Below are 18675 nucleotides of genomic sequence, written 5' to 3'. Positions count from 1 at the left end.
CTAGTTACACTTTCTTCAACACTCCCTCTTAACTAGGGAGGTATTTATAATGGTACTTGGTCATTCTCAATCTGAAGAATTTCTCATAAGATGAATCGGATTCGTAACCCACCTGTTATAGCATCATAGTAACCAACATTGTTTATAGCAAGGCCTTGACTAACAACTATATCTCTCATAAGATTAGAGCACAACGTTGGCAAGACCAATGATTTATAGACACCTTTATCATTGTCTCTCAAGGTACATACCCATCCGGGTGTTCACTAAGTATGACCTTCTAAGACTATTCTTATCTTGGGTTCCTAGCCCTCAAAGAATATCGGTCCTCTTGCCTACTCTTATCTTGGATGCCCTACACATCCTCAAAGAGCATTAGATGCCAGATGATTAACCAATCCTCCATTCTTTCTTCCTAGGTGAAGACAAGAATGTTATATCTATCATGTGTCTACCTTTCCATTCATGGCCTTCACCTAGACTTACAGCTGTTAGTCCTGGTCTAGTGCATGACACATGAAATAGAAAAACATAACTGTCACTCCTTTTAAATCAAGGGTGATCCAATCCAAGCTCCCCCTTGATCAGGGACCTGTCAGAGCTCCCTCTTAGCTAGGGACTCTTCTATACATCGGCAACTTCTTTCTTCATGGGTCCTTCAGCTGCTTGATCAACTTCTCTCCTTGATGTCATGAAAATCAGTTGAGCTTCTTCCTTATAGGAAAACAGCCATCAATCACTTTCATCCTTAGTTCATCATGCCATTCCTTTCTTCATGGAAAGTGGCCTTCTTCATATATGGTTCTTTTGTTATATGACTACTTTCTCATCATGCTTCTTCCATCCACCACATGAATGCTAGTTGTACTTGTATTTACAACTCTTGTTCGAGTAGCCCTGCATTATCCAGATATTATTCAAGAAATCAAAACATCATATTAAATTAAATCATACCTTACGAGATGGCTCTTCATCATGACATCTTCTTGTAGGTATTAGCATCCTGCACACATATTGACACATTTCCCAAAGATATCCATTGTCAAGGGTCTTCATCTTTTTTAGACTTTCATCAAAGACTTCATATCTTTCCAGGAGATTTCCTAGTCAAATCTTCTTGGTCTTTTGGATGGTGATTGCCTTTATCATGGTTGCATACCTCACGAACTCCTCCTTCCTCACACATTCCATTCCTAGGTGCCTTTTAATTAGAGTTTCTTAGTTGTGATCAACCACCTCATACTTCATATGAGGACATATTATGTTGATTTCATCGAATGTGACTTATGTCTTCTTGCATCCTTTCAAAGGAGGAGATCCTTTTCTCTTGATCATGTTTCTCAAGATAGAAGTAATGATCTATGTTATCTACAACCATATGTCATGTCATTATAATATTAAACACAAGCATACATACCTTATTTTTACCTTCAGGTCATCGAGGCTTCTTCCAACAGCTTCCTTGATTGAAGAGATCTTCAATCCCTTGATCTGCTTCATGTCATCACATCATCATCTTATGGATTCCATAAGTTGGAGTTCTTGTTGAAACATTTGCTTCCTCTCTAGATTAGTGAACCCTACAATGAGGATTCCATTAGAGAATTTTGAGGATCTTGTATATCCCCAATTGGCAGACTTTTTTCTTTTTGACTTGACGTATGATGAGCCTTGTCTTAGATGACTTCTTCCTTTCCTTCAATGTCCATTGAGGTTCCCAAGAGCTATATCCTACATGTTTGTCTGTATGGATTTTGTCCTTCATGATTCACATGGTGATGTCACAAGCTCTTGTTTCTAATGCTTCCATGATGCCATGATGCATCTTATTATCATTGTCATATCTTATAACACAGGATTTAGGAGCTTATGATAGGACCCTTTTTGTGAGGGGTGCTATCTTACTCATAGGAGAGATTTGTTACTCCCTCTTTTCTTGGCCCTTTTCTTCAGCTTCCTCCATCTTTCAGTGATATGAGCTTCCAAAATCTTTCTATAGCATTGAATCTTAGCTATACTTATTATGTCTTGCTTTGCTTGAGGACCAAACTTTTGTGTAGGTCTAAGTGATGTGACCTTTACTACAATTTCAGAGAATATATTGTCTAGTATTTCATATATCTCTCTTTATGTCTCCTCTTTTGGCATGTGAGGACCTTTGAGTGATTTCATACGATTCCTATGAGTCTCTTGATGCATTCAAGCACTTCTTGACCATCAGAGACCTTTCCATATACATCAATGACTTCTCTTTTCTATGAGGATTATGACAATCCTCCTTAGTCTATGCAAGGACCTTATTTCATGACTTGACTATCCTCCAGTATTTCTATTTCCTTGCAAAAGAAAATTATTAAACCAAAAATTGAATGAACATTAAATATACTTACTTGGAATGTGAAGAGGAGATCTTCACCTTGGTACTTCCTTTGCTTGAGCTTCCCATCACTAGTGTCCTTTTGTCAAGACTTCCTAGGAGGCCTTCTAGCTCTATGACATTTGTTATTTTGACATCATTGAAACTACGTTATGATCTTGAAATCATCTTGACTTCCAATTCATCTTTAAGGTATTTGAGCACATTGTTGACATGTTAGTGATACTGCTATCCCACAAGTGGACTTTATCACACTCAATATTCCTTAGAGTGCATCAGCGAACACCTACATCGAGCATTATCCAAACTATGATAGTGATATAAGGAGACTTATGTTCTAATTTGAGCATCATGTTGTTCAAGTTCCAAGACTGTGACAAGTATTTGTTATGACATTGTACCGAGACAATGATGTCTTTGTGTAGAGAGGCTATGTATAGAGAAATTGTCTTATCACCCAAACTGCCTTCTTGCAGTAACTAGATTGAGACAGTGGTATAATATGGATTGTGAGAGGCACTTCTTGGATCAATTCTGCCATATATCCCTGAATCTGTAATTTATGACAAGACTCTCTTTCATTTCATAGAGAAGGTTCAGCGATCAAGAAGTGAGGATCCCAAGAATGGTACTGATATACACCATCAAACTGAAAATGAGTTGAGTGCATGACTATAATCCAATGTGGAAAAAGTCGAAGTCGGGATTAATTCAGCAAGGGTCCAAAAGTTGAAAAACTCGTCAAAGTCGGGAGTTTTTTGAAAAAGTCGGCAAAATTAAAAAAACACAAAATTATTCATTTTTATTTTATTTTTTTAACATCTAGAGTATCCACAACATCAAATAAATGCATTTCCACATAAACATGTAAAGAAAGCTAATATATAATATGTATATGAAGTCTAATGCTACATCACATATCAAAATAGTGAATCAACTCCTGAATTTTGGGTCTTGTCTGAGTCTCAACTCTCAAGAGTCAAAATCTCAACAAAAAATATAATAAATGTATATCATGAGTCATCTAAAAGTCATCAAGTAATCAGTCACTGAGATCCTCTTCCCCTTTTAATTTTTGTTTCCGCTAATTGTATTAAGAAATAATTCATGCATTTATTCAGTAGATTGTAATCTGCTTGGGTAATAAGGTGTTAGGTGGTAGGTCCAATGAAAATTAACAGTGAGTATCACAGTAGATGTGAAAATTAACGCTTGGTGACTCCAAGCTGCTTATTTTCTGAGAAAACAGTAGATGTCAGATTACTAACCTAGCCTTGGCATCTATTATTCAAAAACTCTTGGAGGTAAAATCCACTTCTGATACATAACCTTTGCCCACATTTACAGGGAGTTCACCACTAAAGAAGATTCCCTTTCAAAACGTGCTCTCATTGTAGGAAGGATCTTTGTTGTCACAAGATTTCACACATACTTTGTTCCTGTCTGAAAAATGGGTTCTTTTTTGAGGCACTGGTTTTTTTTTTTTGGATAGGTTGTTGCTATTTGATCTTCATGACCTCCTCTTTGTTGTTTCTTCTGGAAGCATTCAACAACTGTAACAATGTTTTTGATGGTGTGGGGTTCTTTCTACGGAAGACTGTTGTATGCCTGTCCTTTTGGTACTTTTGTAATCTTTTGAAGGGGCAGTGGCTGTTAGAGTCTGGATCACTGAAAACCTGGAGGCTTAGCCAATGTATACTTTGCTTTCTAACTAGAAATATGAAGTATAAAGATTTGTTTTTCCTTGGAAAACAAAAATATATCTTAACCTCAAAACTAACAGATTACAAATGAGACTGCTATGCTCGCAAGAAGTATGACAAACAATACAATGCAATAACTTGAAAATGCATGGATGGAAGCTTCAATTTACAGTTTTTTCACCTTTGCGGCCTCTTTATCTGCGGCCTGGGAAGGGAGGCAGACTTTTTGGGTCGAATCCCGATTAAATCGGGAGTATAAGGAAAAAATCAGGATTTTTTCCTTTGTGAAAAAGTCGCCAAAAAGTCGGGGGATTAAATCGTTTAGTTCAAAAAATCGTGTTTTTAGGATTAAATCGGGATTTTTTCCAGACTTTTTCCACACTGCTATAATCACTGAAGTTGATACTCCATGTATTGTTGTAGACTTGCTCCTTTAAACCTTTCAACTTGCTTTGATGTCCTTGAAGACAGATCCTTGTATGTCTCTTTCTGCCCTTCCTTAGACTACAACCATAGCTCTGATCCCATGTCGAAGAATCTAGGGCATTAATTTAATGAGATTCTTCTTAGCATAATAACTATTTGTGAGGCATTTAATTTTTCTTATTAGCACAATCTTCTCTTTGACATTATTAGAGTGTGTGTTTCTTATTTCATCACATAGCTACCAAAAAAAAAGAGACAAGAACACAAGATGTTGGCATTCCACCAAGGCAAAAACCTCTCCCTCTTGGACAGGAAAACCCGCACATAATTCTTCTTATAGAGATTCCAATTGACAAACACTGAGACCATGACCCTAGACTTACTGAGCCACTCCAAGACCAAGACACCAATCCTCTTCTTTGTCACTGCTGAGATCATCATCATTGTTGCACCTCTGAGGTCATCATCAAGATCTTCACTGTTGCTACAACATCTTTGCACTTTCATCGAAGTCTTAACTGTACCACCGAGATCTTCTTAAGGTCTGCACCTAGGCCCACCGAGGTCATGACTATTTCACCATAGCTGCTCCTTCGTTGTGATCATAACCTTGTGACAGAGTCTCCATTGAGATCATATCTAAGCTTAAGATCATGACTGCAGAGAGTGTTACTATAGGACCTTCTTCATCTGAATTATGCCGAGACTGTGTAGACTGATGTGGATCCCTGAGATTTTTGTCATCACTGTTATACCAAGATGATATTGTCTAGAATGATGAGATAGTCTATTCCACTCTTGCACCAAAGCCCTTATCATCATACTTATGCCGAGAATGTTACTATTTTTTTAGCACCCATCTAAAGCTACAGTAATGCCATCCGAAGTCTGAGCCTTATGCGAAGATAGACAGCCCTGCATGCATCTGAAATCTGAGTTCCTATACCTCCGAAGTTACAAATATACTTATCCAAAATTCTGATTTTTTGTGGTAACTCTAGCCATCTATTTATAGGTGTTATGCCTCCATAATAAGTCGACATGTCAATGTGAACTGATGTGTCTCTTTTATAGAGCCAACATGTCATTTGTATATTCTTTGAGGCCGACTTAACTGATCTCTTCATCATTTTGCAGGCAGTGTTCTTCGTGCTCGTCTTTGGAGGATTGTGCTTGTCTTGGAGGGTTGTTCTAGACTTGTATACATTTTACATAGGCTCATGAAGCTCCTTACATGTCTTTGACTCTTTGACTTTCCTAGACCTATGGAATGAGCAAGAAACTCATTCTTATAATTTACAAAAATAATATTTATTTTTCTTAACAAGTACAAAGATCAAAATTACATTCTGTAAATACCAAACCTAGTTACACTTTCTTCAACAAGAAGAAGGGGCAAGGTTGCCTTGTTGGACTTTTGAATTGAAAATTTGGTAAGTGCCTTGTGCATTAGGCTATGGGATCTTCATTTATGTTAGGTACAACTTAGTAGGTAATAGGATTAACACTTGTATTAAAGCAAGAGCGATATATGATGACAATTACCAAAAAGGTACTTGAGTGTGTATTTATACACACCAAGCTGTGGGCACCCTCCCTAAGAGGGGTTATAGGCCCACATGAGACTTTATAGGTCAGCCTTATCCATACACTAGAATTGCAACATACCACACCAATTTAATTTCAATTGTGACTGAATGTGAACACCATTCCCAACATCTCTATGTACTTGTAAATTTCAGATTTTCCAAACTTTTAAAGCAAACTCGATATTCCAATATTCGCGAAGTTAAGATGCTAATTTGGTTTGTTTTACTTTGACTGAGGCTTTGAGATGAATTATGATGTCATTTGATTTTCCATTATGATTTGTAATTCATTATCATGTGCATGTAATTTAACTTGCAAGAATGATGCACTGCAAATAGTGGTTTGCTTTTGACTTTTGAGTGAGTATATTCACTAAATTTTTTCCATGCTCAATGCAAGAGGAAAGGAGGCATTATGCATGTCACAAAGCCCTTTGCTCCCCTGTTCCTTGTTTTCCCCACATTTTGTTTGTCATGAGATAGTTTTGTGTGTTAAATTTCCATGAAACTCTGCAACTACTTAGATGAATAATTGAAAAACTAAAAACTAGTTTACTTTCACCAAGATACAGAGTTTCTTAATAATTCATAAGCAGCTGAATAAAAACACCAAAGATATAAAAACACATCACACAAACTGACACACTTGTCTTCTCAGGAAACCCAACATGGAAAACTTGCTTCATTGATGTGCAATTTTATTGATTGTTCTTGAGCAATTGGATCTATTACAAAGAAATTTGTCTCTCTGGGAAAGCATTCTACTTCTTCTCACAAATCTCAACTGATACAATTGATCTTGGCTTGCCTTCATCACTGCTTGATCTCGTCCCTCTAGCAGGCAATTGTTCCTCTATTGCCTCCCTGACTTGCTTTGCAAAACCTGCTCTCTTCTCCTTTATCTTTGCGCACTAGGCCCCTATTTCCTAGTGCACATCAGCCCCTATTCTCTAGTGGAGAACAGCTCCTATTTTATAGGGAGAATCCTTGTATCCTTGCACAGTTCCTGCCTCCTATTTCTTAGGACCCAGCTCCTCTTCTTTGCGCACAACCAACTCCTGCACACTTGTTCTTCCTATTTCTTAGGACACAATCTCTCTCACAAACTCGTGAGTTGTCTTGTCACACAAACCTTTGTGCACAAAACTATGAATTTCCTTGTGCCTTCGTCCTCCTCTTTATAGGCCCAATTCGAACATGCAAGAAGGCCCAGTTCAAATTTAGAACTTGAGTTTTGATTGATGAGTTAACTAAGAGTGGCATTCTTTCTCTCTCCAATCAACACTGGAGTTCTTAACTCATCCTTCCTTCAATCAAGACTGAAGACTAACTCACTCTAACTGAAATTGTAACTACCACCTCATTCAGTAGTCAAACTGATGAAGACTACACTTAACTGAAGCTTCAACTCTATGCATGTTAACTTGATGATTATTCCAGTAAACTGGAATTAACTCATCCTAACTGAAGTTTAACTCATGAGGACAATTCAAGGTCTTCACTGGCTAAGGCACAAGCCAGAAGACCTTACTCGCCACATTTTCAACAGCTACAGAAGCACAGTTCTTATAGAAATGGGAGGACAAAAGAGGGACGAATATTCAACAACAAAATAAAGAAGAAAATATTTGTCGAAGGCTGAACCAGAGGAAAACAGCAACCACATATTCTGTAGATGCATGGAAAGGGAGATAAAGGTACAATGGTCAAATTGCTCTAGCATTAGAGTATAGTGGGCAATGAATGTGTAGCCAGAACAGTTTGGGACTAATATAGTTCAGCAGGATACCCTGTTGAACCCACCTGAAAAGGCTAATGAAGAAGAAGACTTCATAGGGCAAAAGTCAGGTAAAAGGATAAACAACAAATCAGAAGAAGCAGCTAGAAACCAGTCCCCAAATAATAACCTAAAGTCAAGATGATTGCCTTGAGAGTGAAATGGAAGAGGTCCAATAGATTTGTGCCAGTTATGGATGAAGCTCAAGAGACATGTGCTACAGGAGTAAAGCCTAGAGCTGCTCTGATCAGATGTATGCGAGCACTAAAGTCTTTACCTAAAGGCAAGAAACTGCTCCAATCCAGGATGTTGATGTCACCAATCTCCCTTCCTTGGTGTCTTTACCAAATACAAATTTGGATTCACATTCAATACAAATAAAATAAAATAAATTGTATTGAAAAGTTACAATTCGAAAAAAAATACAGGAATATACATCTAGCTCTCATGAAAAAACATTCAATTATTCAAAATATTAGAAAACAAAGAAATAAAAATTCTACGAGGTTCAATGGTGGTTCCAAATCATTTTTCAGGTGAGAGTAGGTTGCTTTCATAGTTAACTGTCAAAAATTCTGCCACTATATTGATTGAACCCAAGCTAAAAGTAAGAAATCAGCATAGTTATTTATTTCTTCCCTTTCTTTTTTCTGACTTGCCTGCCATGATCTCGACAAACCACCCCTACCGTTTCAATTATATATTCTTCTTTAGCTCTCTGGCTATTTTATATGGTATGATATTGTTCATAACTACTGAGGGCTATAGGTTCATGATCAAATTTAATTTATATAGGAGACATTCTTGATTGCAGACAAATTGTGCATCAAATTTCCAATAATAACGATTCAGATTCAACCACTGGTACCTTCATTGACTGTAATCCAAATTAGTGCATAAATTCGTCCAAGTCTAATTTCTGGAAGACTTTTCATGCGGGAAGGCCTGATTTGACTGAATTCTGCTACTGTGTTCCTCAGATGACAATGTTGTACTAAAATATTCAATGACTGTTACATAGATAAAGCTGAGTAACTCATGCTAATAATTTAATGGTCACTGCAATGAGAATAGACAGACTGCTTTCAAGGAAATATATTTATGACGCTTTAGGTCTTAAGAACATATTTTAGTAGGTTCTACTGTACTCTTTCATATGACATTATGGAACCTTTTTGTGTTGTAATGGAATATCACTTTCATTAAGAGAAAGCTTATAATATCCAACTTCAGACTCAGCCATGAGTTCAATATTCATAGGGCTACTGACATCCAAAAATATGAAGGAAATCTCTCCTTAAAGTTTTTCAATTACAGGACATTTTTAACCAAAGCATTCATTTTAATTTTGGATCTCGACAGCTCCTTCAATGTTGGAATAGAAAAATCTGGCTTCAAAGTTCAACATATATGCTGAGAGAAACTACCACTGGAGCAGACATGTATTTGCTGTACTCAAAGATATATTCAATAAAGACAAATGATGATGCAAAAGATACTAAAAGAAATAAGTTTCGATATGACGCAATGCGTTAAAACTCTGATAAATAAAAATGTACAACCCTCTGAGGTTAACACTCTAATGAATACCCCCAGAATACATGGATCCAACAATATACCTAATAAACATGAAATTAATTTTATTCTTTCTTACATTGTTCTCAACTTCTCACAACTAGTTACCTCCTGTGCTGAATTTTGTGCCGATGTGTTAGCCAAAGAACGTGGTGTTGATGTTTCAATAGGACCAGGGCAGATTATTGACACCTTAATCCCTTTCTGACCTAACTGCACAAAAATAACTTGATCAATATGCACCACAGAAATAAGAGTTATCAAATAGTAAATACCACTATAACATAAACAGAAGCTATTGTGGAGACAAAGATTAAGACAGGGAGAGGGAGAGAGATTTTAGAAAAATAATTATTAAGATAGATGGTTCAGAACTTTATCTGCAGACACAAAATAATAAATACGGATTTTTAGGCATGAAAAATACACAATCAGTAAATGAAATACTTGGCATCAATAAAATTAAAACATAATAACAAATCAATCTATATTATTGACGAAGATTTCCTAATTCAGCATTACTGCTCAAAAAAACATCAAGGCAAATGATGACCTTAATCATCCCACACCTCTAACGTGGGAAACAACTGCTGCATTGCAATGTACCTAGGGAGGATAACATAGGGTACTTAGGGAGGCACCTAAACGAATAATAAAGATAATGTGAGCATAATAATGGAGTAAACCCATTTTGAAACTAAAAGGAAATAATATAATAATAAGGGGTATTTGGCATAGTATCCTTAGGAATACTCATGAGTGTCATTGTATTGGAGGTGTGTTGAATTGTGTTGTCTTGTAGCAAGCATGGCTTGAGGAATGGTTCCTTCCATAAAGAGTATTTAATGGTGTTTCCCTACCTTAAGGGTTCTCCTCTCTATGTTCTTGGCATATTTCATGGTGAATGCCTTTGGTATCTTTTGTGTTTTCGATGTATATGGCAAGTTTTCATGTTGGATTATCTCTTATAACTTTGAATTTTTACAAGTAGTATCAGGGCTCTTTGTAGCAGAAATGCTAGTACACAAGATTTAATTGTGTGTAGTCTATGTAAGTAATAGTAAGTGTATTCCAAACATTGCCTGGCCTCAGAACCACTCACAAGGTGAAAGACATTAACCATGCCCAATTTGCTGACGACACTCTGCTGCTTGGAGGAGCCAGCTTGATCTCTGCAAGACATTTCAAGAGGGAACTGGACACTTACAGGCTGATTTCGGGCAGCAAAATCAATTACAGAAAATGCTCTATCTACGGCTGGAATTGCTCGACTAAAGAGCTGGCTGACATAGCAAGACTTTTAGAAATGGAAGGAATCCAAAATTGGGAGTCATTTAAATATCTCGGAATACCAATCTTCAAATCTAAGCCTAAAGTTGCTCACTGGCTGCCGCTGATTGACAAAATAAAAAATAGAATCCAAGCCTGGGGTGCCTCTTGGTTGAACAATGCAGGGAAAGTCATCCTCATGAAATCGGTCCTAATAAGCATGCCTCTATTCCAAAACTCAATCCTCCTTGCCCCAAAAACCTTCCTCAGTAAGCTAGATAGTCTGTTGAGAAGATTTCTGTGGGAAGGTGGGAACAACAATGATAGAAGAATTCATTTAGTGAACTGGGAAATCCTCAGAAATCCCTTTCAGGAAGGAGGCCTCCAGCTGCGCAATTTGGCTGCTCAAAATCTTGCTTTGGGTTCCAAGATTCTTTGGAATTTAGTTTCTGGAAAGACTAGCTGGAGTAAAAGAGTCATTTGGAAGAAATACTTCCATGGGCAGCGTTTGAGATGCCTGGACAAACCTCCAAGAACTCTAAAAGGTTCTCCAATATTCAATCTCTGCAATGCTGCAAGGGAACAATTCAGCCAACATCTATATTGGATCCCGGGTAATGGAAAGAAAATCAATATATGGGATGATTCGATCTTGGGTGACCAGCCAATGAAGAATGTGAATGGGCTTGCAAACATTAAAAATTGGCTTCATTCTCGCAATCTGCACACTTTGTGGGACATTTCGAACTGGAAAGAAGCTCCTGACAGAACCTGGGATGGGTGGAACCTGGGGGAGGTCCCCATAATGCTGCAGGGGGAAGCCTCATTATTACTAGATATGCTCCAAGGAAAATCGCCTTCAAAAACCACTGCTAAAGACAAAAGAGGCTGGGGATCCAGCTCTGGCCATTATACTGTTTCTGAAGGTTACAAAAGAATTATGGTTGTTCCTCATGTTCCTCCAAACCCGGCCCAATGGAAATTTATATGGGACTTTCCAGCTCTCCCAAAAATAGACTTCTTCTGCTGGACCGTGGCACATCAAAGCATCCTCACCAGAGATAACTTGAGAAGAAGAGGGATGGAAGGACCTTCCAGATGTCCTCTCTGCAAGTCTGATGAAGAAACTACCAATCACCTGTTGCTGCTATGCCCCTACGCTCAAGAAGTATGGAGGGGGGTGCTGATGTTAGAGCCCATCCTTGCTCTCCCAGACAACATCCCTGCCTTGTTCAGAACCTGGGCCAGCTTATCTCCTTTCTGCCTCAAAAATAAAAGTCTGCTTAAAACCAGCTGGATGTGGATCCCTAAGTTTATTTGCTGGAAATTATGGTTGGAAAGAAACAACAGAATTTTCCGAGAAGAAAGCTGCAGTACAATAAAAGTTATCTCTAAAATAAAAGCATTGTTAGGAGAGGCACTAGAAGCCAACACCTCATCAAGGAACGAAACGGGAATGCTCAGAGAAGAAGAGAAATGGTTCAAAGAATTAGCTCCAATGCTAAAGGAAAGGCCCCCTCAAGCTGTCCCCGTTCATTCCAACTGGGAAATTAGACTGGAAGAACAAGAGTTTATCAAGTGGAGATCGGCCTTGGAAGATCACTGTTTATTCTTCGATGGGGCTTCTAAAGGAAACCCTGGGGTTGCTGGCAGCGGGGGAGTTTTATTGAGCCCTGGAGGCTCTCCGGAATTGAGATTCCATTGGGGTCTTGGAACTGAATCTAACAACAGAGCGGAGGCTCTGGCTCTGTGGCAAGGGCTGACTCAGGCGATCAAAAGAAATATCCTTTCTCTTTCAGTCTTCGGAGATTCAAGAATCATCATTCAGGCCATGATTAGTCCTAAGAACTCTCACCAGGTCCAGTTAGCCCCCATCATCAAGAAAATTAGACTCCTGCTGCCCAAATTTAACAAAATATCATTCTATCATATCCTAAGGAACCTCAATTCCCTAGCTGATTATGAGGCCAACCTTGGAGTCCTCTGTTCTCGAAGATCACTGGTAATTAACTCAACAAAATCTTATTGTTCAATACCTTAAATCTCCAGCCCGATCCTTCTTCCCTCTTTGAAATAGGGGGTCTCTGTTCATTCATATTGTAATCCGACATCCCAAGGCTGATCCAAGACTCCGAATTTCTTCTGTTACTTGATTGTCTCTGTTTCTCCAACGAAGTTACAGGTTCCTAAAGAGTATATCCCAGTGAAATTTTGCAATTCCTCTGTCTATCTCTTCTGAAGGATAGGATCAGAATTCTCAGAACCAGTCTTCCCCGGGAAGTGGCATTCGTGACTTCTTCCAAGTTCTGCATTGGAGACTCAAGTCGTTGAAGACTTCCTCTCATTCTGCGGCCACTCAGCTTCCTGTGCCAAGAATGCCTGCTAGGAAAGCATTTAAAAGATCTGTAGACAGCCATCCGAAGTGAAGTTCCTGATACACAGCCAGCTCAAGCTTGGACCATCTTCTTACTCCAGATTCTTCAAATATCCTGGTTACACAGAACCAAATCATTGCAAATCTTTCCATTAGTTTATTGAAAGGATCCCTCTGCTCATCTTGCATCTGTTGACCGAATCCTTCCCGGGCGACTTATCCATCTGTTTACTGAAAGAACTCCATACCTCATCTTGCTGAGCTCAAATATGGAGGAAAGTCGCAGATTTCAGTCATAAGGTCACTTCCCGGGGTTTGTAAGTCTCATTGCAAGGATTCTAAAAAGCTCATCTCCCGGAACTCAAGGGCCACGCTCAAGCATCAGGACAAAGCCAAGTTTACAATCCTTCTACAAAATGGGGGACGACAGCGACAGAGACTCGAGTTTATAAGGATTGACAAGCAAACGGAAAGTGCCATCGGTTTTTTGCAGAGAAATCCCTCTATTCTCTGAGGAGCAATCTATCATTTGAGGACATTACATGGGGCGCCGTCTCATCTACAGCCATCAATAAGCCGAAGCAGGTTATTCTCCACCCCAGATCCTCGTTTTGAACAGCATTCCTTTCGATTTGGACCAGCATCCTCTAGCACTCCCCTGTTCTCTGTCATGGACTCACCTGAATTGTAAAGCATGCGGTAGCTGATTTACCGCCCATTTCAATATAACCGTTATTGTCCAAAAAAAAAAAAATAGTAAGTGTATTATTGAAATAAAACTGAATGCTGATTACAAGTCTTCATGGTGGTGTACCTGTATAGGCATTGAAAGGCCACGAAGGTGAATGGTCACATTGTTTGACCTTTGCCCCTTCATAATTAATAAAGTCATTAATTAATTAATTGATTAATGAATTATTATTATTATTTCAATATTATTTATTTAATTAATATTTTTATGAATTTTTATTCATAACATTGCCACCCCCTTTAGAAATGTGTTATCCTCAAAGCATATCAAGAAGGGTTTTCTCTAGTTGAACACATTATTGTGGAATGGCATCTATTTACTTTGACTCTGCTTGTGTCTAGTGAGTTGGTAAAATTCTCATATGAATTTGTACATTCCTTGAAGGTGGGAGCGTTAACACCAAACAATTTATAGGGTTGTCCCTGCCAACTAAACTCCACGAACTGTTCTTCAAGGTTTGTAGTATAGCTTCCTAATTGTATTAACCATTCTGCACCTAGCACTATATCCATTTCTTTGAGTGGTAAGGCAAATAAACCTATCTGTAGTTCTAGTTCTTGTATCTGGATTGAAAGCTTATGACATTCTCCTATCTCTTTGAACTTTTGCCTAGTAGTGATGGTCATGGTCAAGTCCTCAATTGGTTATACACAAAGATCAAGTTGTTTAGCAAGATCAATGTTTGTACAATTGTGAGTACTACCAGAATCTACAAGTATATTGACATTTTTGACTCTTATGATCCCTTTAAGTTTCAAGGTTTTAGGGCATAATCTCCTTGTTATGTTTGTTGGTGGTATTGTAAGCTTAGTGTCCTTCCTTTCTGGAGATTGGTTTCTTTGCTTTTGAAGGTGTGGTGGAACGTATTTTGTAGTCGCTTGGTTTTGATCTTTTGAAAAATTGCTTTCTTCATCCTGATTTTGCAAAGCACGTGAGATTGCAGCGAATGATGTTTCTTGTGATGTTTCTTCAGAATCTGAATCTAAATTGTGCATTATAGTGATTTCTTCATCGGGTTCTTGTACTTCAACTTGTCTTCTATCTACTATCTTATAGTAACGTAAGGACACTATCTTCACATTTATGTCCTGGTGTCCAATTTTCTCAACATTTGCAACAATCATTTTTCTTCTTTATCAATTTTTTTGACCCATTACTTGAAGTATCTGACACTTTCCCAACTTCATAAGTATATAATTTCTTGTTAAGGCATTTGTGTCCTAATGTCCATTTTCATCACAATATCTACATTTATTTGTCTCTTTTTTACCCAAGTATTGTTGTTAGTTTTCGTCTTCCATGAATGATGGCATGTTGAACTTATGTGTATGTTTAATAAGCCTTGTCGCACGTCTAGCTTCTTTGATAGTTTGTGGATTGTACAATTTCATATATGCACAAATATAGTCTTTAAGTCCACATATGTACATTTTCAGTAGTTTCTCATCGGTAAATCCTTTTTGTCATGTAGCCAATACTTCCCATTCGTCGGTATATTCGTTTACAAACCCCTTTTGCTTGAGATGAACAAATTTGTTATAGACATCATCTTCTTCCTCGTCTTAGAATCTTTTAAGCAAGGCATCCACAAAAGTCTTCCAACGAAAAGAACAACCGTCACATTTTTCAGACCACCATAAGAACCAATCATATGCTTCTGCTTCCAAATTGTTGGAAGTTGTCATGATTTTCTCACATTCACCTAATGGTGGGTTTGATTCAAAAATGGCTTCCATTTTATTAACCCAAACAATGTGACCTCTATGGTCTTTTCCATTGTATTTGGGTAGCTCCTTTTTAATCCGCTGATAGTCTTTTTCTGGAATTTTAGTGTAATATTGGCTACCTGAAAAGCATATCTCAGGCGATCTCAGGCGGGTCAACAAGTTCATGCACATTCCTATTTTGCAGGCTGGATTCTGATCTTTGAAAAGGTTGCTACTCCATTAATTGATTAAGTTGTTCGTTTATGGTCGTCAAGTCTTTTGGTGGTTTCGTCAAATTTGTCGTCTTTTTGTAGTATCTTTTCCATCATCAATGTTAACTTCTTTTGGCTTTCATTAAATTCTATTTGCGCTTTTTCTAAATTACCAAGACGATATTGCACGCCATTGATGTCATCTCTACAATGGCTAATATTGGCTTATAATTCTTCATTATTCACCATTTTTCCCTTTTTCTTGGTGGAACCAATGCTTTTTTTAATTAATTATTATTATATATATAATAATAATAATAATAAATTTATATATATATATATATATATACGTTTTTATAAATAAATTAACTATATAATAAATTATTTATATAACTTATTATAATGAAATATAACAAGTTATATAATAATAACTATTGTATACTTAATATGTTTATAACTAATACAACATTGACCGACCCAACACGATACGTTGAGCATTGAAAGATGTAGCAGTTGGACGGTCCAGGCTCTAACAACAAGGGACAGAACGAGGCGGTCGGTGTGTCGAATTGGGAGCGTTGTAAGATTCAGTGGAGTGGAGTGTGGGTCAGAAAGACGTGATGGTTAGAACAAAAGGCAGGGGTCAAGGATTTACAGAGATGTTGTGGAACTGTTGGTTGCGCCGGGAAAAACTGCGGACAAGAACGGAACAAGACAAGTCGGTAGCAAAAAGAAAAGGTGGACAAGAGACAATGTTGGTTAGCGGGTGATAGGAGAGTCGAGCGGGTGAATGGGGAACAATAACGTTTCAAACGATGGCTCGGTGTTGTCGAGAGTTGAATATGACAGCAACAGGTATGGAGGGACGTGGTGAAATGGACAATGGTGAGAGTACAAGGGCACGGGAAGATCTGAACAGAGTGGACAGCAAACAGTACGAGCAACGGATGAATACAACGACTGTGCAATGGTGGCTCTGATACCACTGCAGCAGAAATGCTAGTACACAAAATTTAATAGTGTGTAGTTTGTGTAAGTAATAGTAATTGTATTATTGAAATAAAACTAAATGGTGATTACAAGCCTTCGTGGCAGTGCACCTATATAGGCATTGACTGGCCACAAAGGTGAAAGGTCACATTGTTTGAACTTTGTAGCTTCATAATTAATGAAGTCATTAATTATTAATTGATTAAATAATTATTATTATTATTTTAATATTATTTATTTAATTAATATTTTTATGAATGTTTTATTCATAACACTCTTTAATGAGCATGAAGTGGGAGAATTTGGGAGCACAAATTTGGAGATTCCTTTTTTCTATGGGAAGAGAAGGACAACAGAGTTCAGGTCAGTTTCTAAAACATTTTGTGTAGAATTTCAAGAATCCAATCCATGGAATGAATTCCTTGCAAAAAATTACCCAATTTCAAATTTAGAAAATAAGAAGTCCAAAATGGACCCTAAGAAGTGAAGTTGTCAACAATTGAAAATCGACAATTTTTTAGAGCTTTTGGAGGTGTGAATTTTGTTGCTTGAATTCAGGTCAATTTCCGAAAAAAAAAAAAAAATGTGCAAAATCCACTCCAAGAACTGAACTCCATTCAAAAAATAGCCAAATTTCCAACAACAAAAACACATCCTAGATGGAGTCCAACAAGTGAAGATATAAACAATTGAAAATTGACAATTTTTCTAGATTTTTCGTAGGCGTGAATTTTGTTGGCAGAATTCAAGTCAACTTCTTAACCTTTTTGTGTAGAATTTGATGAATTTAATCCAAGGGTTGAAAACTTGAAGTCCTCCCAAAAAATAGACAATTTCAAAAAAAGGAACCAAAAAAAAAATCATCCAAAATGGAGTCCAGTCAATGAAGTTATTGACAATTTAAAATCGTCAATTTTTAGGGTTCCAATAGAGACAGTCATAGAGAGCACAGATTTTAGTCAAACTAATTCTAGAATATCCAAAGAAGTGACATTTCATAATTAGGGTTATAGCAACTATAAGGCATACAACACAAATTATGGTCATTTTAAAAATTCCACCTGGATATCGCGCAATTCTATATTGACAAACCTACATGACACTTTTAGTAGTCAACCCTGTCACGACTGAAAGACTCTCCATTCAGACTGGCGTTTCCCTGGAGAATGTATGCTATTACCCCATTCTTGCATAAAACTTCAATTTGATTAGCATACAACAAAGCCTTTTGGCTTGCTTATCGTGAAGTAATTCTTTAAAATGAAATTTGTAATGGTTGAAATTAGATTTCTGAAAGTAATAGTAGCAATGAAATTGAAAGTGATGCAAGAAACGAATGTGCACCTCAAGTGAAATAATTCAAAACAAGTGCACTTCAATATACCATCACACTGCATAAAAAATCATTCAATGGCCTCCAATACATTCAAAGAGTTAAAATCAAACATAATTGAATAAAATCACAAATTACCCAAGAAGTTGGTTGCACCATAATGAGTATTGAGTGAGAGGTTGCCATGATTTTGTTCACTTACGGTGGAAGTCGTGGTCTGAGAGACTAAAACATAGACAAGTGAGATCTCCACTGCTACCAAAGCATCTAAGAAAAATTATCCAACCCTTGTACTTCTGCTCTGAAATGCCTATATGGAAGAAAAATTTCCTCCCTCAAACTGATCAATCCAATGGCTCAAAGCAAGGAAAACTCGCAAAGGCCAAAAGCTTTATAATTTCAGCCAACCTTTCTTCCTTTTCCGCTTTACAATTGCTTTGTCTTTAGTTGAGTTGGTCTTTCCATTAGCACTGCTGGCCTGAAGATTTTTTTTCCACCTTTTAACTAGCATTATCCTCATCCAAAACATCTTTTCCCATTGTTTAACATTCATGCTTTACTCAACAACTTATTTTTTTATGGGAGAAAATACC

At 37.4% G+C, this 18675-nt stretch overlaps 1 protein-coding gene across 2 annotated transcripts in view; it reads right to left on the bottom strand.

Annotated features, from left to right (window-relative positions):
• LOC149259863 (NAD(P)-binding Rossmann-fold superfamily protein) overlaps positions 1–18675 on the bottom strand; it is a 330444-nt gene that overhangs the window by 203387 nt on the left and 108382 nt on the right. For both annotated transcript variants that reach the window (XM_089419258.1, XM_089419250.1), the window contains exon 9: positions 9556–9660. In XM_089419258.1, the coding sequence (XP_089275384.1) occupies positions 9556–9660 (105 nt within the window). The remainder of the gene's footprint in view (positions 1–9555; positions 9661–18675) is intronic.

Source organism: Pinus tabuliformis, chromosome 6 (assembly GCF_031772625.1).
Source record: "Pinus tabuliformis cultivar Carrire ecotype Pingquan chromosome 6, CPIR1, whole genome shotgun sequence".
In the NCBI taxonomy this organism is placed as follows: domain Eukaryota; kingdom Viridiplantae; phylum Streptophyta; class Pinopsida; order Pinales; family Pinaceae; genus Pinus; species Pinus tabuliformis.
This window is presented reverse-complemented; position numbering and strand designations above follow the sequence as displayed.